The sequence below is a fragment of the Malaclemys terrapin genome, chromosome 1, assembly GCF_027887155.1.
Source record: "Malaclemys terrapin pileata isolate rMalTer1 chromosome 1, rMalTer1.hap1, whole genome shotgun sequence".
Classification (NCBI taxonomy): Eukaryota; Metazoa; Chordata; order Testudines; family Emydidae; genus Malaclemys; species Malaclemys terrapin.
Window position 1 is genome coordinate 243966884 of NC_071505.1, and position 16987 is coordinate 243983870.

General features: G+C 41.7%; 1 protein-coding gene across 3 annotated transcripts in view; it reads right to left on the reverse strand.

Moving 5' to 3' along the window:
* The window catches only part of ATP11A (ATPase phospholipid transporting 11A), a 236885-nt gene extending 221114 nt beyond the window's left edge, over positions 1–15771 (reverse strand). For all 3 annotated transcript variants that reach the window (XM_054011221.1, XM_054011227.1, XM_054011230.1), the window contains exon 1: positions 15346–15771. In XM_054011221.1, coding sequence (XP_053867196.1) covers positions 15346–15384 — 39 coding nt within the window. In that variant the 5' untranslated portion in view covers positions 15385–15771. The remainder of the gene's footprint in view (positions 1–15345) is intronic.
* Between the last annotated feature and the right edge of the window lie 1216 nt (positions 15772–16987).

Below are 16987 nucleotides of genomic sequence, written 5' to 3' on the forward strand. Positions count from 1 at the left end.
TGGTGGGGTGGGAGGGGAGCTTCTGTCCAGTGGGGAGGAGGGTCTTGGGGCTTCAGCCCTCTGGGGCACACCTGCTGGAGCTCATAGCTTCAGCAGGAGTGGAGCTGAAGCCCTGAACCCCAGCAGGTGTGCTTTGGCTCTCAAACTTCTGACGATTGTTGTATGCGGCTCGGATGGCCAGTGAGTTTGGCTACCCCTGATATATACTTATACTGTTTTATATAAACTTATCAATAAGGAGATATAAAGTTTATATTGGATTAAAAATGTAAATTTAGCTTCAAGTGTTATACGTTTGTCCATATGTTTGAAAAATGTTTTCCCATTTTTAAACTGTTCCATCTTAGCAGAAGTTGCTTAACTATTCAAGGAAAGTTGCCACAGTGGGTCTAGAGTCTGGAAGTTGGTTTAAACCCATATTCACTCCTAGCGTAACTTCACTGATGAATTTCAGTCAAAACAACAAAATGAAAACAAAAATCCCAAAGCTAGAGAGTCCTTTTAGTTAAAACTGGTCTTTAGAAAACACAAAAAACGTTAGTTAATTCATAACTGCCATTTGTTATATAGAAGATACAGGAAATCCCAGTAAACATGAACAGCATTTTCAATTTTTGTATTCCAGGTTTACAAGGAAAATGCTGACCATTACTTAAGAACAATAAATCAAGTATTTTAGTCAAAACTAAATGCTAACTCTAAACATTTAGATTATATATCTGCTAACTCCAGCATAACAGTTATTGACAAAGTCATAAATAAAAGAATAATTAAGTTAAACTGCTTAAGTCTTAACTTGCAGTATTCTCATCCTCTTCATGTATCATATTTCCAATAAAAAATAGCATTGTTTATACCTAGGCACATTTTGTATTAAGATTAAATGGCAGCATGGTTTGTAAGAGCTTTCATGGCACTGTTTCATTTAAAATAATGGCTTACACCACTCTAAAAAGGAGAGAACAGAATGTTAGCTAATATGGAGATATACCTATCTCATAGAACTGGAAGGGACCTTGGGTCATTGACTTCAGTCTCCTGCCTTCACAGCAAGACCAAGTACTGTCCCTGACAGATTTTTGCCCCAGATCCCTAAATGGCCCCCTCAAGGATTGAACTCACAACCCTAGGTTTAGCAGGCCAATGATCAAACTACTGAGCTATCCCTCCCTTAAACTTTTTCCAGCAATTAGTTTCCTCCTCATTTTCCATGCCCTCAGAAAACAGAAAGTGGCCAACATGCACTTTCCTTTTATATGTGGGTTAGGTCCAGTCTCTGACAAGTTTATAATTTGAAGCATTTTTTTGGTTGCCAGCCCCAAAGATGCCAGGGTTAAACAGCACCTGAATACAGAGAGATAATACAGTAGTGTAATCCAAGAGAACAAACTAGTCCCTGCACTCTGAACTAATGTTTGTGTTAGAAACAAAACTAAAGAAAATACAAGTTATGATAACTGACAATTATTCGATTTAGAGATGAAATTGTAACAACACATTTTGGTTTTCTTTTCTCAGAGGCAAGTGTCATTCTAGTATTACCCAACTAGTCATACTTCAAGGTTACAGAACCAATTTACTTTCATCTGTCTTTTAAACAGTCATATTCTCTACAACTAATCCATCACATTTTAAAAAACAAAAACAATAAGTCATTTCTTTTTCCTTCACACATGATTAAGTATTTTACATCTATTTGTTTAAATAATTATAATCCATGTACATTCAAAAACTGCAATATCCATTTTTACTTGTATGACTACCTCATGAGAGGTAATTCTATTAATTAGGTACAGTGTAAAAACACTCAGACATGCAAAGTTAGTGTATATTTGTGTCTGTTCTTAATTGTTACAATTGCTTTATAAAACAACTAATTAACAGTACTTTGAAAAACTATAAAGGGCTGCATAAAGTGCTTAGCATATTATTTGAATTGCATTAGCCACCAGACATTTCAAGAAATCCATTCCAGTTGATCTACATGTTCACTACTGTAAATTACAAATGATAGATGCAGGGTACATTCTGCATGGCTTATGATACTTTTTTTATACACTTAACCCTACAAAGAACAGTGTACAAACAGTACATGTTGTATTTAGCAAAGGCGTTGAAACAATTTTTATGATGGGGGTGCTGAAAGCCATTTAAACAAAACTGTAAACCCTGTATATGATGGAAACCACTTCAAACCTGGGGGTGGACCCCCAGCACTCCCAGTTCCAGCACCCCTGGTATTTAGTACATTTTATCTGCATACAATTCATTTCTATTTTTAAAGAGAAAGATTATGTATGTGTTTTATTAATTTACCAACATTTTTCTGGTACTTTAGCAGATGTTCATATCAGGGGATTTCACAAAAATATCTTAGTAGTAATCTAGAGGAAGAACCTAATTGTCCTTAATCCTCTATTTAAAATAGGTTAGATTAATCTCCTTGCTTCAGTTGAAAGAGGATTTAGTCAGTGCCACCAGGAAACAGAATTGCTACTTCTTTTGTATTTAAGTATTAGACTCTTCTAGATACAGTGAAGGAAACAACTTAACTGGTCACAAGTTTCAACAAGGGAAATCAGTCTACAGAAAACAGAGGATGGTGCCTGTATATATGAATTATGCATATACACACACTAAACCTGAATAAGGTTACTTCCACCTCTTGAGTCTGTGATATTTGTAGCTTCAGATAATAAAACAAGTACAACAAATGTCCTAAAGAATAGCTATGCAATTTCAGTGAGATTTAATGGAAACACTATCAGAGACCTTTACTATCAAAGCATATCAAGTAAATCAAGGTCGGAGATGCCTTCAGAAATCCAGATCAAGGCTATTGTAAATCATGTATAATTTGAAAACAAGTTGTGCTGGGGAAGATGGGGGAAACCCCACCTATCAGTAGTACTTACATGACCACCATTACCGCAGTATGTGAACACCTCTCAGGCTTTAATGTACACAGGCTTTTCCCTACACTTCTATGAGGTAGGGAAGTGTTACTGTCCCCATTTGGGGGATGGGAGACTGAGGCACAAAGAAACAGTTACTTGCCCGAAGTCACATAAGAACTCTGTGGGAGAGCAGGCAACTGAGCCTGTACCTGGGAGACCCAGATTAAGCCCTAACTACTGGACCATCCTTCCCCTCTAAAATAATCCAGTATAGAATGCCATTTTCTGCTAGAAAGTGCACATTTGTTTTTTAAATAATATTTCAAAATGCTTTTGTGGTGCCAATAAACCTTAATATGGAACATTTCTGATCCTAGACATGCAATTCAAACACCTTCCACAGGTATTTAGAGTACAGCTCTATAACAGACTACTTATAGTCATTATGGTTAAAATGAAAAACTGGTCTCTTTCCGACAGAGAAAGATGACTTGGTTTGCTTCCCTACCTGCAATTGTTGCTATGGCAATTATAGCAGAGGAGAGAACAGCATTCCAGTGTTCTGCCTTGTAGTTCAGGCTGAATTTCAACTGAGATGTCCCTTAACAATTATACCAATGGAAATGTTACTTTATCCCATATAATGGTAAACCAATGGGTTCAGAAATGGTACTCAGGAAAAATACAATTTGACTAAAAGATTTAAATGAGACGATAGCAAGCTATTTTGTTCATGAAATCCAGTTAAGTCAAATCCAGTTACATAATGCGTGCTATAACATCTGCCCAACTATTCTCTAAGGCACCATTTCATCTTTTAAGTGGGGGAGACGGAGGGGAGAAAAATCAGTTTGTGTCCTTTCAAAACTCCCTCCATTTTCCAATTACATTCAAATCCATTTAAACTGTGCTTGAATTATCTGTCTTGCTATTTTAAATAGTAGCCAATTACAGCATTTATGTACAGTAACTTTTACCCACTAACCCAGAGTCATTGAAATCAGAATGCAGTTTACAATCCAATTTGAAATATTTCTATTTGAAGGTACTGTGACAGACCCAGACCAGGGGGGTACAGGAGTCTGGTAGAGGGCAAATATACTGGTCACTGGATGAGTAGTTTTCTGTTCCCTGAGTGACCAGAGCAGGGGCTGCACTAGAGTAATCAGGAACCTGCTAGAACCAGTTAAGGCAGGCAGGCTAATTAGGACACCTGGAGCCAATTAAGAAGAAGCTTCTAGAATCAATTAAGGCAGGCTAATCAGGGCACCTGGGTTTTAAAAAGGAGCTCACTTCAGTTTGTGATGGGAGTGTGAGGAGCTGAGAGTGAGAGGGTGTGCTGAGGAGCACAAGCATTATCAGACACCAGGAGGAAGGTCCTGTGGTAAGAATAAGGAAGGTGTTTGGAGGAGGCCATGGGGAAGTAGCTCAGGGAGTTGTAGCTGTCATGCAGCTGTTACAGGAGGCACTATAGACAGCTGCAGTCCACAGGGCCCTGGGCTGGAACCTGGAGTAGAGGGTGGGCCCGGTTTCCCTCCAAACCTCCCAATTGATCTGGACTGTGGGTTCTTCCAGAGGGGAAGGTCTCTGGGCTGTTCCCCAACCCACATGGTGAATCTTTGAGGCAAGAAAATCCGCCAATAAGCGCAGGACCCACTAAGAGAGAGGAGGAACTTTGTCACAGTACTATAAAATAAAGTTTAAAAAAAAAAAATCAAGACTTCCCCTTTTGTTTTTCTTGTTTCAATTACTATTATATGACAAGGGCCAAAAGGTGGAAAAATGATGGGCATATATATTTTAATCTATGATGTGCTGTTTGGAGTCTTGTCCTTTTTCATTCCCAAACAGCCTTTTTAAAAAATGTTTCTTACTTTTCACACTATTATTTTGTGGCTATTTAGTAATGCTACAAATCACATTTCCTGTGAAAACAAAAATAAATACAAACCTATCAAAACAAAATCTATACAGTTCTTGTCTTATAAAACAGGAAGAGGTCAAAATAAAAATTTCTGGTGCTAAAAATGTCAGTTACATGTTCTTGTAGAAAATTGTCACTGACATAATTATTAGAACAATCCAGAGTCTCCAAAAGAGAGAGGTTTTCTAGAATTAGAGCGCACTTGGTGAGCACAGAAGAGCAATGCTTTGTAACCAATAGCAACCAGCTTGTAATGTGGATTCAAGTTTACAGTAACTGAAGTGGTTTACAGCCACAATCCTACCTTCATTTGTATGTTCAAAGATAAAAAAGGAAAACCATATTTTTCCTTACGATTAACCTGTTGACCAATCCTGGAGGGGAGGGAGGGGAAGAACCCACATAGCTCTCCACATATTTATTGTCCTCTCAGGCTTCTTGAGCCTCAGATTTAGGCCTTAAAATACTAAGCATTTAAAGAATCTGGAAACAAAACAAAAAACACAAGAATAGAGTGAAAGTTACAATAGTTTTCTACTGCATGAGAAACTAATTGGATTTAGCAATACGTCAGGAATTCATATTTACCCCCTGTATCATTAAAGGCATAAAAAACTGAAGTTGTTAGGCTTGAAACAAGTAAATGGCCTTTGGAGTGGACAATGTTTAATTGGAAATAAAGTGCAAAGATAGGCTGGGGAACAGCTCATGTTCATACAGAGGACAGAGTATTCCATCCCCCCCCAATGACACATCTAAACTAACATTACATTGCTGAAATGTTAGGCCTGTAGGCTAATAGGACAGTAAGTTTTGTCACACCTTCAACATCAAAAAGGATCAGTCTATGAAGGATTAGAGTTCCAGGGAGCAGGAAAATACATGAGATGAAATACTCAAGAAAGGTACCCCAGGGAAAGCCAACTGACCATGAGGAAAAGCAGAAATGGAGGTGCACAAGTTACCACAGCAGAATGTGTGTAGATAGCAATATGAATAATCACAAGATAAAGTATGGATGTACCTGAGCACCTTGCCACTGAAACAGTACAAATCTTTCAGGGAAGAAAAATATCTATCTCAAGGAGAATTTCAAAATAGCAGGGAAAAAAATTGTGCTGCATGAATGTACATTTCCAGTTTGTGCTGCACGAATATTAAATTCTAGATCAAGTGAAAACTAGAATACTGAACATGAAATTCATGTTTCAGAAAGTTATATTGCTTTCCCTCACCACGGCCCAAGCCTTTGAGTTAGAACACTTGTATGAAATTCCACACATAGGGAATATGCTGAAACTCTTTATGTATATTTTCAGAGGAGATCATTGTTATACCATCCACTACTATCATCTTACCTAACCAAGGCTGCACTTTCCACCCACTTCTATTAAAGTAGGCCCAAGCATACATTTATGAAATCATTTAATTTGTTAAACTTTTCAAATATTTTAAAGGATTATCATAGCCACCCTGGAAGTTCTTCAGGGACCAAAGATTTATAGAGATTTCCTTTGTAGGGAATCAATTTAGCAGATACAATTCTGAAAACAAAGTATCTGTACTTCCAGTAAAGAAAAGATTTAACATACCAGATTTGTCATTCTGAAGTAATGGGAACACATGGAAGAGCAAAAGCAATGAAACAGCAGTGACAGTTATTTTATTTAATATAAAAACAAAAAAGCAGAGCAGTTCATAACTGTGATTCTCTAACCCAACTAGTCCTGCCAAGAATCAAAGCAGTTAGCCTATCCACAGATCAGGGTCAGCTGTCCCATGCATACAGAACAGGCAGTCGCCATGGGCTGCAAGATGTTTATTGACCATTTAGTATCTGAGCAAATGTGTGCTGTGAGCGACATTTACCAGATTGCCTGGAGAAGCAAATAACTTCAAGCTTGTCCAGCTCTACAGCCAGCATAGTAACATCCACTTATAAATGAATAATTATCATGATTATACCCAAGATTCAAGTAAACAAAAGAGAAATTGTTCATTTTACAAAAAGTCAAGACTTGTGTATTTCATTTCAAGAATGTGAGCCACCTCTCCCCATTTAAAAAAAAAAAGAGAGAGAGAAAGAAAATAAGTGGAGCAGGAACTTCAAAAGTTTTAAGATTACTAATTCACGTTGTTATCCCTGACAAAGGGATGCAGTTGCTGCTGATAACGTCAGCAAGGTATACTTGCTTTATGGCATCTGAGCAATGCCTTGCACATCATAACCTGTTTTACGAGAGATTTTTCTAAAGACATTTTTAATCATCACAGCATGTTTAATTCCTCTCTAAAAGTGACAGCACGGCTAATACTGACTAATTTTTTTTCATGTAACTGATTATCCAATTTGAAATACTTACATTACCCCAAAACAAGATCAGGGCCCCATAGTGCTAGGCCCCAACATACAAAGGAGTTGAGAGATCATTACTACTCAGAGCAATCTTCTGCATGAGTCCACAACCAACTGATGGCCTTAGATAATTCTCCCACAAGCCCCATTTCTAACAAATGCTTATTTTACAGGAGGCCTAGGCTATTTGGGGGAAGGGGAGTTATTTTTAAGGGAAGATGTGGTGACAAAGTTCAGAGAACTTTATTAAATACACATGAAACATGATTTTTTCCCCTCCCATTATGATCAATTTAACAACTGAAGTGTTCTTTTCTAATGAAACAGAGTAAGTCTTTTCCTAGCCTAATTACCCAGTCAATCCACTGAAATTTCTTAAGATGTCCAAGCTGTATAAGAAAGATTACAGTTGCGTAATAGAAATCACTGACATGTATGTGAAACTAGCTTAATAGGGTAAGAAAAACAATGAAAATTCAAAATGTGCTTTTATTTTTTATAAAAAGAACAGGAGTACTTGTGGCACCTTAGAGACTAACAAATTTATTAGAGCATAAGCTTTCGTGGACTACAGCCCACTTCTTCTATATGCATCCGAAGAAGTGGGCTGTAGTCCACGAAAGCTTATGCTCTAATAAATTTGTTAGTCTCTAAGGTGCCACAAGTACTCCTGTTCTTTTTGCGGATACAGATTAACACGGCTGCTACTCTGAAACCTTTATTTTTTATGGTTATTAAATAGAAAGACCTTAAAAGCCAAACCTGGAACATGAAATAGCGGTGTTGGCTATCAAACAAGTATTTTAATTACATATTACTTGTAACACTGAACTCGGTGAAGTAAATAAGAAAGCAACATGGGATACATAGAACAGTTAAGAAGGGGGATGAATTAGAACAGATTACAAGAGCAAGAAGGTGAGAGGAGAAGCATGAAAAACCACCACAGAAGAATGAGGTCAGGTTTTTAACCACCGTTAGCAGGGCTTGAAAAATATACCCAACTATTCACCAGAGAAAGGCACATAATATATCCACCAATATTTGAAGTTTTGGGGGGGCTTAATTAAGTTTCTAGCCCTTGGGGGAAAGACAACTCTTTCAAGTATTATCTGATGCAATGCGATCTTCACAAATCTGCACATGGATAGCTCCAGGACCTCTGCTGCAGCTTAGGAAAGCTAACAAAACTGGCCATTTTCACTGAGGCTATTCAGACCCAATGGGTAGCAATGAGACGAATACCTTGTTATTAGTAAGTATTTTCAAGCCCTGACCTTCAAGTTGACCTGCCTTCAAATGCAGGATTCACCTCTAACCCATTGACAAAAGATTCTGTTTACACAGTTCTGCTGTATCTGTCAAAGCACACATTCAGAATGCCTTTTTTTTTGGGGGGGGGCGACATCAAATCAAATAAACCCACCAATAAAAGCCTCAAGATTTAATGAGCTATCAATATTGGTGTGGCAATATACCCAAGTATTACATACAGTTAATGCCAAAGCTATCTGTTTACAGTTAACTATAGCTACATATTACAAAAGTTGACTTTACAGTAGGGAATACACCTTTCAGGTTATTTAAAGATGTGCAGCCATCTCAAATTCAAAGTTGGATTCTAAAATGCAAAGAAATGAAGTCACATGTCTACTATAGTTAATAGCTATAGTAAACTTCTGTGAGTTTAGAGAAAAAGATTCTCTATTACTACCAGTTTTAGTTTGTGTATAATCAGTTTCCCTGTTTCTCCTGTAGAGTATGATTTTCCAGTTTGCTTTAAATCATTCACACAGCAACAGAGGAAAGAAACATTTTTTTAATCAAAATGTGATTGTAAAACCAGAAAAATTACCAGGAAGTACTATTAGGGATATTGTGATAGGGTGGTGCTTGGAAGGCTGGGTTTCCTAGTGGGTAGTGCACCTGACCCAAGAGGGTTTTGGGGGGTGGGAGGGGGCAGCGAGAGGAGAAGAAGAGGGTTAATTGTGTCTGGTTCCTGACCTCAGGCTGGGAGTGTTTGTGCCTTCCCTCTGCATCTGGGCCTTGGCCGTAAGTGGGGTATGGTACAGAACACAGCCCTCCCCTCTCCACCAGGTCCTAGCCCAGGGCCCTGTGGGAAGGAACACCAGCAGATTCCTTCCTGCAGAGAGTGTAAGTCTGTTGCAGCGAGTAACATCCCGTCTTATGTGCACCTTCAGTTTGGGGCATGGCTCCTTTGGGCCCAGTGTGAGGTTTGTATATCCCCATCACAGGCACAGAAGTTACTTTAACTTCATTGTAAAATTGGCCAAAATTCAAGTCTATTTCCACCCCTAAAAAGTCAGTCTAACTTGAAACAAAAACTTTTGGATACAAACTGTATTGATTTTTAATCATGTATATATTTGTTAAATTTCAGTGAAACTTTTCATTGGGAAATCAGTTTTCACTGTTTGCCATAAGAATCAAAACATGTTCAAGACTTCAGGGAACTGAATGGCTTAAACTTAAATAACAGTATAAATTTAGTCAAACTTCTGTGCTATATTACAGAAAAACTATGAATAATAAAGTACAAGTATTCAGTTAAAGACCTATGTATTATGCTCAACAAACAAACCCACTAAAGCACTACTTTCAGTGAACAAAGCTCACACTGAAATATTCGATTTTAAACTTAATATTAAAAATGTATATTCTTATCGCACTATTTATCCTCAAGGATCCCAAAGCATTTACAAACTGTTGACATATTGGGATCTCTCATAAGTTATTCTCTTACCCACAGCCCTAAAGGGGTGTACAGGACAGGGTACGTGTGGAAGCAGAGAATAAATTGCAGAAAGGAGGCAAAACACATTTGGACTTGACTACACTGTTACTATTAACACCTCTACTCTTCTAGAGTGTTCCCCCATCACTCAGGGAGATGGTATGGACACAGTATGATATTTGGAAGTGCTCAGCATACTGGTTAAAGTCTGGTTTGCCAATGCAGCCCATGTCATTATCGAGGGTCCTCATGCCTGGAACAAATAAGCGAACAAATGACAAACAATTCAAATGTTTTTGTCTAGTGTTTTACCTGAAGATACTAGCTATATCGGGGTGGACACCCGCTCCAACCCTAAAGGGGTTGGAAAAGTCCTGCAGAGGGCTGGGACTGCAAAAGGGAGCAAAACCCTGGCTGATTGGGGGAAGTGACTGCAGCTGGGGCCATGCCCCAAACTAAGCAACTGGGCCTTATAAGAAGGCCAGGGAAGCCAGAGGGAGCAGTCTCACTCTGACTTGAGAGGGAGACAGGCCTGGCTATTGGGGAACTCACCCAGGGGATCTAGAGGGAGGTGGAGCTGGAGCTGGAGCTGGAGCTGGGAAGCCCTAGGCCAGCAACTCCCCAGGCTGCAGGGCCTAGTTCTAGGCCTCCTATGTATTGGGCCTGCAGAGGGGCAGCCGGAGGGTGGGTAAAGGCAGCCAGTCCAAACCCCTTGTTGCCTGTGATGATCGGCTGATAGACTGCAGTCCACCCCAGGACGCAGGGGCTAAACAGAGACTGGCAGTAGCCACGACTGAGGCAATGTGGGGATAGGGGGTGGGGAAACCCAGCAAGATTGTGGAGTACTGCAGGAGGCAGAACCCTGAGATAAGGGTACTGGGTTCCTGGGACGGACACGGGGGCCAACGACAAGTGGATCACTGGCCTGCAGAGGGCGCTCCTGGGTCGAAGAGCTAATTCCTGAGGGCAACCAGCAGGAGGCACCACAGGGGTGAGTCTGCGCTTTGCTACACTAGCCAAAACAAATTTCACCCTGAACTAAGAGAATCAGATCTTAGTTTTTGCATAACCTTGAAGTTATACTGGACTTCACACTGCTTTTGGACACAGATTGCAACTGTAGTGAGAACAACCTCCCACTTTGGGAAGTCAGAAGACAGACCTTTCCTTTTGAATAAAGGATCCCGATGTTTTAACTCATGCCTTTATCACCTCAACTTCCAATTGTGTAGTTTATCTGGGACTGATGGAGACCACCTCACAGAAGCTACAACTAATTCAACATGCAGCATTTGTTTACTAGCCAGAGACTGAAGAGATCATATCACTCAGCTCAATTTTAGTCTGGAGTCTGCCAGGGAAACACTATTCATCTGCAAAGCCTCTAGTAGGCTAGCACCCAGATACCTTAGAAACCATTTATCCATCCACAATCCACCAAGACAACTACACACCACAAAACCGTTGTAGCCAAAATGATTCAGGAGAAGACTCCGGGGCAGAGAATTCTTAGTGACAGGACCTCAACTTACCAAGCAAAGTCAGACTAAGTCTGAGCTTGACATTTGTTTAGGCAAACATAAGACTGACCTTTTCTCTATAGCTTTCCTCCAGCAGTATCATTCCCTCCCCCCCCAATCACCAGCCTTTTTAAAAAGTTCTGGTATGAGGAGAAAGATGAGACAAGTGCTTGTGTCATCATCTATGCAATAACAGTGATAAAGATGCACTGCTATGGCATGGACTAATGAACTAATCATTCATGCCAATCAATTTCAGGGATGGTATTTAATATTGCAAGAGTATGTTTACTGCCACGGTTAAAGAGAACAGTTCAACCACTGAGTTGGGAAAAGTAACTGGCTAGACATCTACTTGCAGAGTTTTCTGAAGTGGTAAACCTTATTGTGTCCACAGCTGCTGCTTCCATGAGTTTTCCTCATTTAAAATAATAAATTCAAATTTAAGAAACCAACAAGACAAACAGAGAAAATAGGAAAGAGTTTACCTGCTCCAAGCAATGTAATAACAAGCAACTGATGAAGGTATGCCATGCATAGAAGCCAGTCTAGAAAATCTGGTGAATTATAAAGATCTTTTCAATTCTCCCACATATCTTGACTTTATTCTAAAGCAGAAAGTTCTGAGAAATATGAACACTTCATAATTCAGCTTATGAAGTTGTTGCATTTAATGTTTAGCCTGTTTAATAATCAAAATTAAAAAGAAATTTAGTCCATCCTCCCACAAGTACATGATGATTTTTTACATGCGCTCGCTCTCTTCTTAGAATAGTTTCTAGCATATTCTCTAGCCTGGTTTTACCGAAGTTGTTTGCAGCACTTCTCTGAAAGACTATTCATTAGAACTTAGAAATCATTTTTCAGAACGCAGCTATATACAAAATTATTCTGTGCTTAGGCCGGATCCTGCAATTGGATCCACACGGACAAATCACTGCCCCCAAATGGAGACTCGCTGCCTACAATGGGGCTCTGCATGGGCATAAGAGTACACCTGAGCCGAATCCTCCACCATGCAGATCCAACTGAAGGACAGACTTAAAGTTGTACAATATTTAGCAATGCCTCTCCTTCCTTCAGGATTACATTCTAAAGGTGTGTGAATACATGACCACCGTTGCCATCCCACCCACCCACACTTAGCTGAAGCATACAGTTTTATAAGTCTTTCCACGAGGAAATCTCTTCAACACCTGTCATTTTATTCTCATTTCCCCCCCCCCCCAATCTCTTCTCATTTCTCTCCAATTTGTCCATATCTTTCTGACTGAGGAGCTTAGAAAGAAACTGGGTACTTTAGCTACTGTTTCACCAGAGAATTAAAATCATCTCCCTGACTTAAGACAAGATGCTTCTGAATACGCAGTCCAAAAAAAACCCATACATGCATTGAACACCCCAAGGTCTCTTAACATTACCCGCATCCCATAAAATATTTATGGTTTGGCTTCCCTCCCACCCCATCCCCAAATGTACTAATTTGCATTAGTTCACATTTAGTTTCAATTTCTTGTCCATATTTCTAATCTCTATTGTTTGTTTTTAGTAGTAACTTCCTAAGCATGTTGTTTACCCTCTCTTCCCAATCATTAGTGAGGATGAAGATTAAAGCCAGATTTAGCACGGATTCTTTTGTTCCTCAATATACATTTTTCTCCAACTTAACACAACACTAATTTTGGTATCATTTGTTTGTCCTTTTATACAGAATTCAAAGCCATGGGCTTTGTTCATTCATTTTTCCTCATATGAAGTAATGGCCATACTGTGGTGAAACCAGTGGTACATCTAGCCCAGTATCCTGTCTTCCAACAGTGGCCAGGGCCAGATGCTTCAGAAGGAATGAACAGAAGGGCCAGTTCTGGAGTGATCCATCCCCTGTCATCCAGTCCCAATTTCTGATTGGGTTTAGGGATACCCACAGCTTGGGATCACCCTGATCATCTTGGTTAATAGCCATTAATGGACCTATCTTCTGTGATCTGATCTAATTCTTTTTTGAACCCAGTTATAATTTTGGCTTTCACATCCCCTGGCAATGAGTTCTATAGGCTGTGCGCTGTGTGTTTGTTTTAGACCTGCAACCTATTAATTTCATTGGGTGACCCCGGTTCTTGTGTTACATGAAGTGTTAAAGAACACTTCCCTGTTCACTTTCTCCACATCATCCATGGTCTGATAGACCTCTATCATATCCCCCTTAGTCGTCTCTTTTCTCGGATGAACAGTTCAGCTCTTTTTAAACTCTTCTCATATGGAAGCTGTTCTATACCCCTAACCATTTTTGTTCTTCTCTGTACTTCCCCCCGCCCCCCCCCCCCCCCAAGTCTAATGCATCTTTTTGAGACAGGGTGACCAGAACTGCATGCAGTATTCCAGGTGTAGGTGTATCATGGCTTTATGATATTTTCTGTCTCATAATGTATCCTTTTCCTAACAGCAACTAACATTGTTAGCTTTTTTGACTGCCGCTGCACTTTGAGCGGATGTTTTCGGAAAGCTATCTGCAATGACTCCAAGATTTTTCTTGAGTGATAACTGCTAATTTAGAACCCATCATTTTGTACATATAGTTGTGATTATTTTTTCTAATGTGTATTACTTTGCACTTAACAGTGCATGTCACCTTAGTTTTGTGAGAAATACTTGTAAATTCAATCCTTAAAAAAAAATTCTAAATTAAATAAGATTTGCCATTAATTGCTAATTCTGGTCCACTCTGGTAGCATTACTTATTTTTGTGTACAGTAAGTTGTCCCTGGTTTAGGTAGGACAGCTGACTTTTGCTTTAGTAAAAGAGTGCAAGACAATTCCCAGAAATATTTGGGGAACACTAACAACTGTGTAAATCATATCATCCTTTCAGTCATGTGCAATGATAAGCCCTGAAGGCTTCTCCTGACCTCCCTGCAAATCATGAGACTATCAAACTCATGACTGATCACTTACTGTCAGCCTTCAATTGAAGAGAGGGTCACTGTCTGAACAGATTTATTCTGGTTCATTGTAATCACTTTGACAAAAATAGCTATATTGTCTTTGAGTGCTACCTTAAGGCTTTGTATTTCACTAAGTTTGGAGATATATAGGGTGTCAAATATTTTATTTCAGATGTAAAGGCTTCCAAAAGCAGAAGACAGACTTAGTATACACAGCCATCCATCTCTCGGTGGATTTCTTACTGTCGAGCAAGAGCAATATTTCATTGCATAAAATCTAGTTTTCACGTATTGAATAGCCCGAAACACTATACTATTTAACTACTCACCAGCGAGCCCATTAACTAGCCAAAAATATTGTATCGACGCAACACATGGCAATTAGAGCCAGAACAAGTGTTTATACTTCGCCCCGTAAGCGCGTTCACAGGAGAGGCACCTGCTGGTCCAGCCTGGAGAGTTCAAGTCTCTCACGTCCTCCAAGCAACTAGCGGCCGACACTGACCCAGCGGCGCCGCGCTCTGCAGAAGCAAACGGGCCGGCGGAGAGGCAGGAAAGGAGAGGGGCAGAGCTGGAAAGTGCGGGGAGTCCCCGGAGTAAGTGGTTTGTCAGTGAGCGCAACTGGGTGTGCAAGTGCTGTCAGCCAGACGCGCCCGCAACCTGCTGCCCTGCCCGGCCGAGCTCCCACCCTCGCAGGGAGCGGCGCGGCTGCTCCGAAAGGGGACCAAGCGGTCCTCCACACCTCCCGGGAAGGGGCTGCGGTCACAGGGAGGGATGGAGTGACGGGGGCTTCGCAGCGCCCTGTGGGTTACCGGCGGGGGCTCTTCCCCGGGCCAGCGTGGGTCTAACGCGGGCATTTCGCTCCCCCGCAAGCCAGGGAAAAGCGGCTCCCGGGAGCGCCCCGCTGGGAGCAGCCGGCCGGGGAGTTCGCGGCGCGGCCCAGGTACTTACATATCTGTTGATGAGCGTGCGGATGAGGCTGCAATCCATGGTGAGCCAGAGCCGCTCAGGCACTCGGCCGGCTGGGCTGCTTAGCTCGCCTCACTTCCACTTTTCGCCTCCATGGAGCAGTGGCTGCTCCTCCTCAGCCGCCCACACGCCCACTCAGGGAAGCGGAGAGCGACTCCCCTGCCCTGCCCCACCAGCTCTCGCTCTGCCCGCCTCCTCCTCCGCTGCTCCGGCTAAATCATGCGTGCGCCAGGCGCAGCCGGCTACCTAGGTGTGCGCCGCTGCTCCTGCCGGCGCCTCATCCCCAGAGCAGGGAACTCGGCTCGAGGTGCTGCCCCTGGACACTTTGCAAGGAGGAAAAAGCCGCGGGGGAGGGTTCCTGCCTCTGCCCTTTGCTCTGGCTCCTAGCGGCCAGACAATGTTTTACGGAGCGTGCAGTTAGCTTGCTCGCTAGCTCCCAAGCCCTGCCCAGATCAGACCAGCTCCGCCCGCGCGCGCGCCTCCCACTTTGATCTTTGCCTGCAATTCAGGCTGTTCACGTCATAAAGGGCGTGAGAGCATGCGCATGCCCCCTCCCCCAAATAAACTCCCCCTTCCAGCCCACGCAGCGAGCCGCGCTCCGCCCCTTTTACTCCTGTTCTGCGCTTCACACTGCGCCTGACAGTGAGTGAGGCGCTCTCAGGGCAGGGTTGACAGACGCTTGGTTCACCGAAGCTTGGAGATGTCGGACTGAAGCGTTTGCATCTTGTCTCCCTCCCCCAATCCTGTGTTTTAACTCCAGGGGAAAACTCCCCGCGTTACAGCTCATTTTTCCAGTCCTCTTTGATTCTTCCGCTATAGCTTCAAGGAGCTTTCTCCTGCATATTTTGCACACCCAAAACACTCCTTGAAGTCAGATGTGGGGGTGCAAAGAATGCAGGCTGATGCCGCAGAGGGTGAGTGTTTTATTAACATACACGTATTCTTTACAATCCTTCCTTGTCCTTATCGCTGCAGCTTTTGTCCTGGCTCCGTATGGGTTGTGAGTGACAATCTCAGAAAGTGCTATCAACCACCATCTGTTCACACAAGTTTGCAACAGAAAATCCGAAAAGCAGAGGAAGATTCCCGCCTGTTGAAAGAGCGTATCCCATAAGTGGAGCAAAGAGAAAAGAGCGGGAAGCTCCTTCTTTAATCACCTTGCTGTAAAGCCCTGATCTCCAACTACCGAGATACTGATGCTACCTAGCAAGCAGTGGAGGGAGTGATGGTAGCTGGAGCTCTCCCCGGAGGGGGGGGGGGGAGAACTTGTCGAAGCAGTGGGATAACCCCAGAGCGCTCCCGCAGTTCCGAGCTGCAGCGGCTGGGAGCTCTAGGGCAGCAGAGCACCAAGCCAATGATGAGCGCTCCTCGGTTGTTTCCTTTGCTGTTGAGGATGGGAAGTCGAGGAAAGGGAACTTTAGATGGAGCAGATGTTCAGTTTTCTCCGTTCTGGACTTTATTTGTAAAATTTCTAGGAGTGAAACCACACATAGGTCCCAGCAGTTGCAAATCGAGGTAAATAGCATGTCACACATGCAAGGATACTGTAAACATGGAAAATATACAGGGACTGGGAATATATTCCCTATGTGTTAAATAATCCTTATTGGTAATAGTTGGGGGG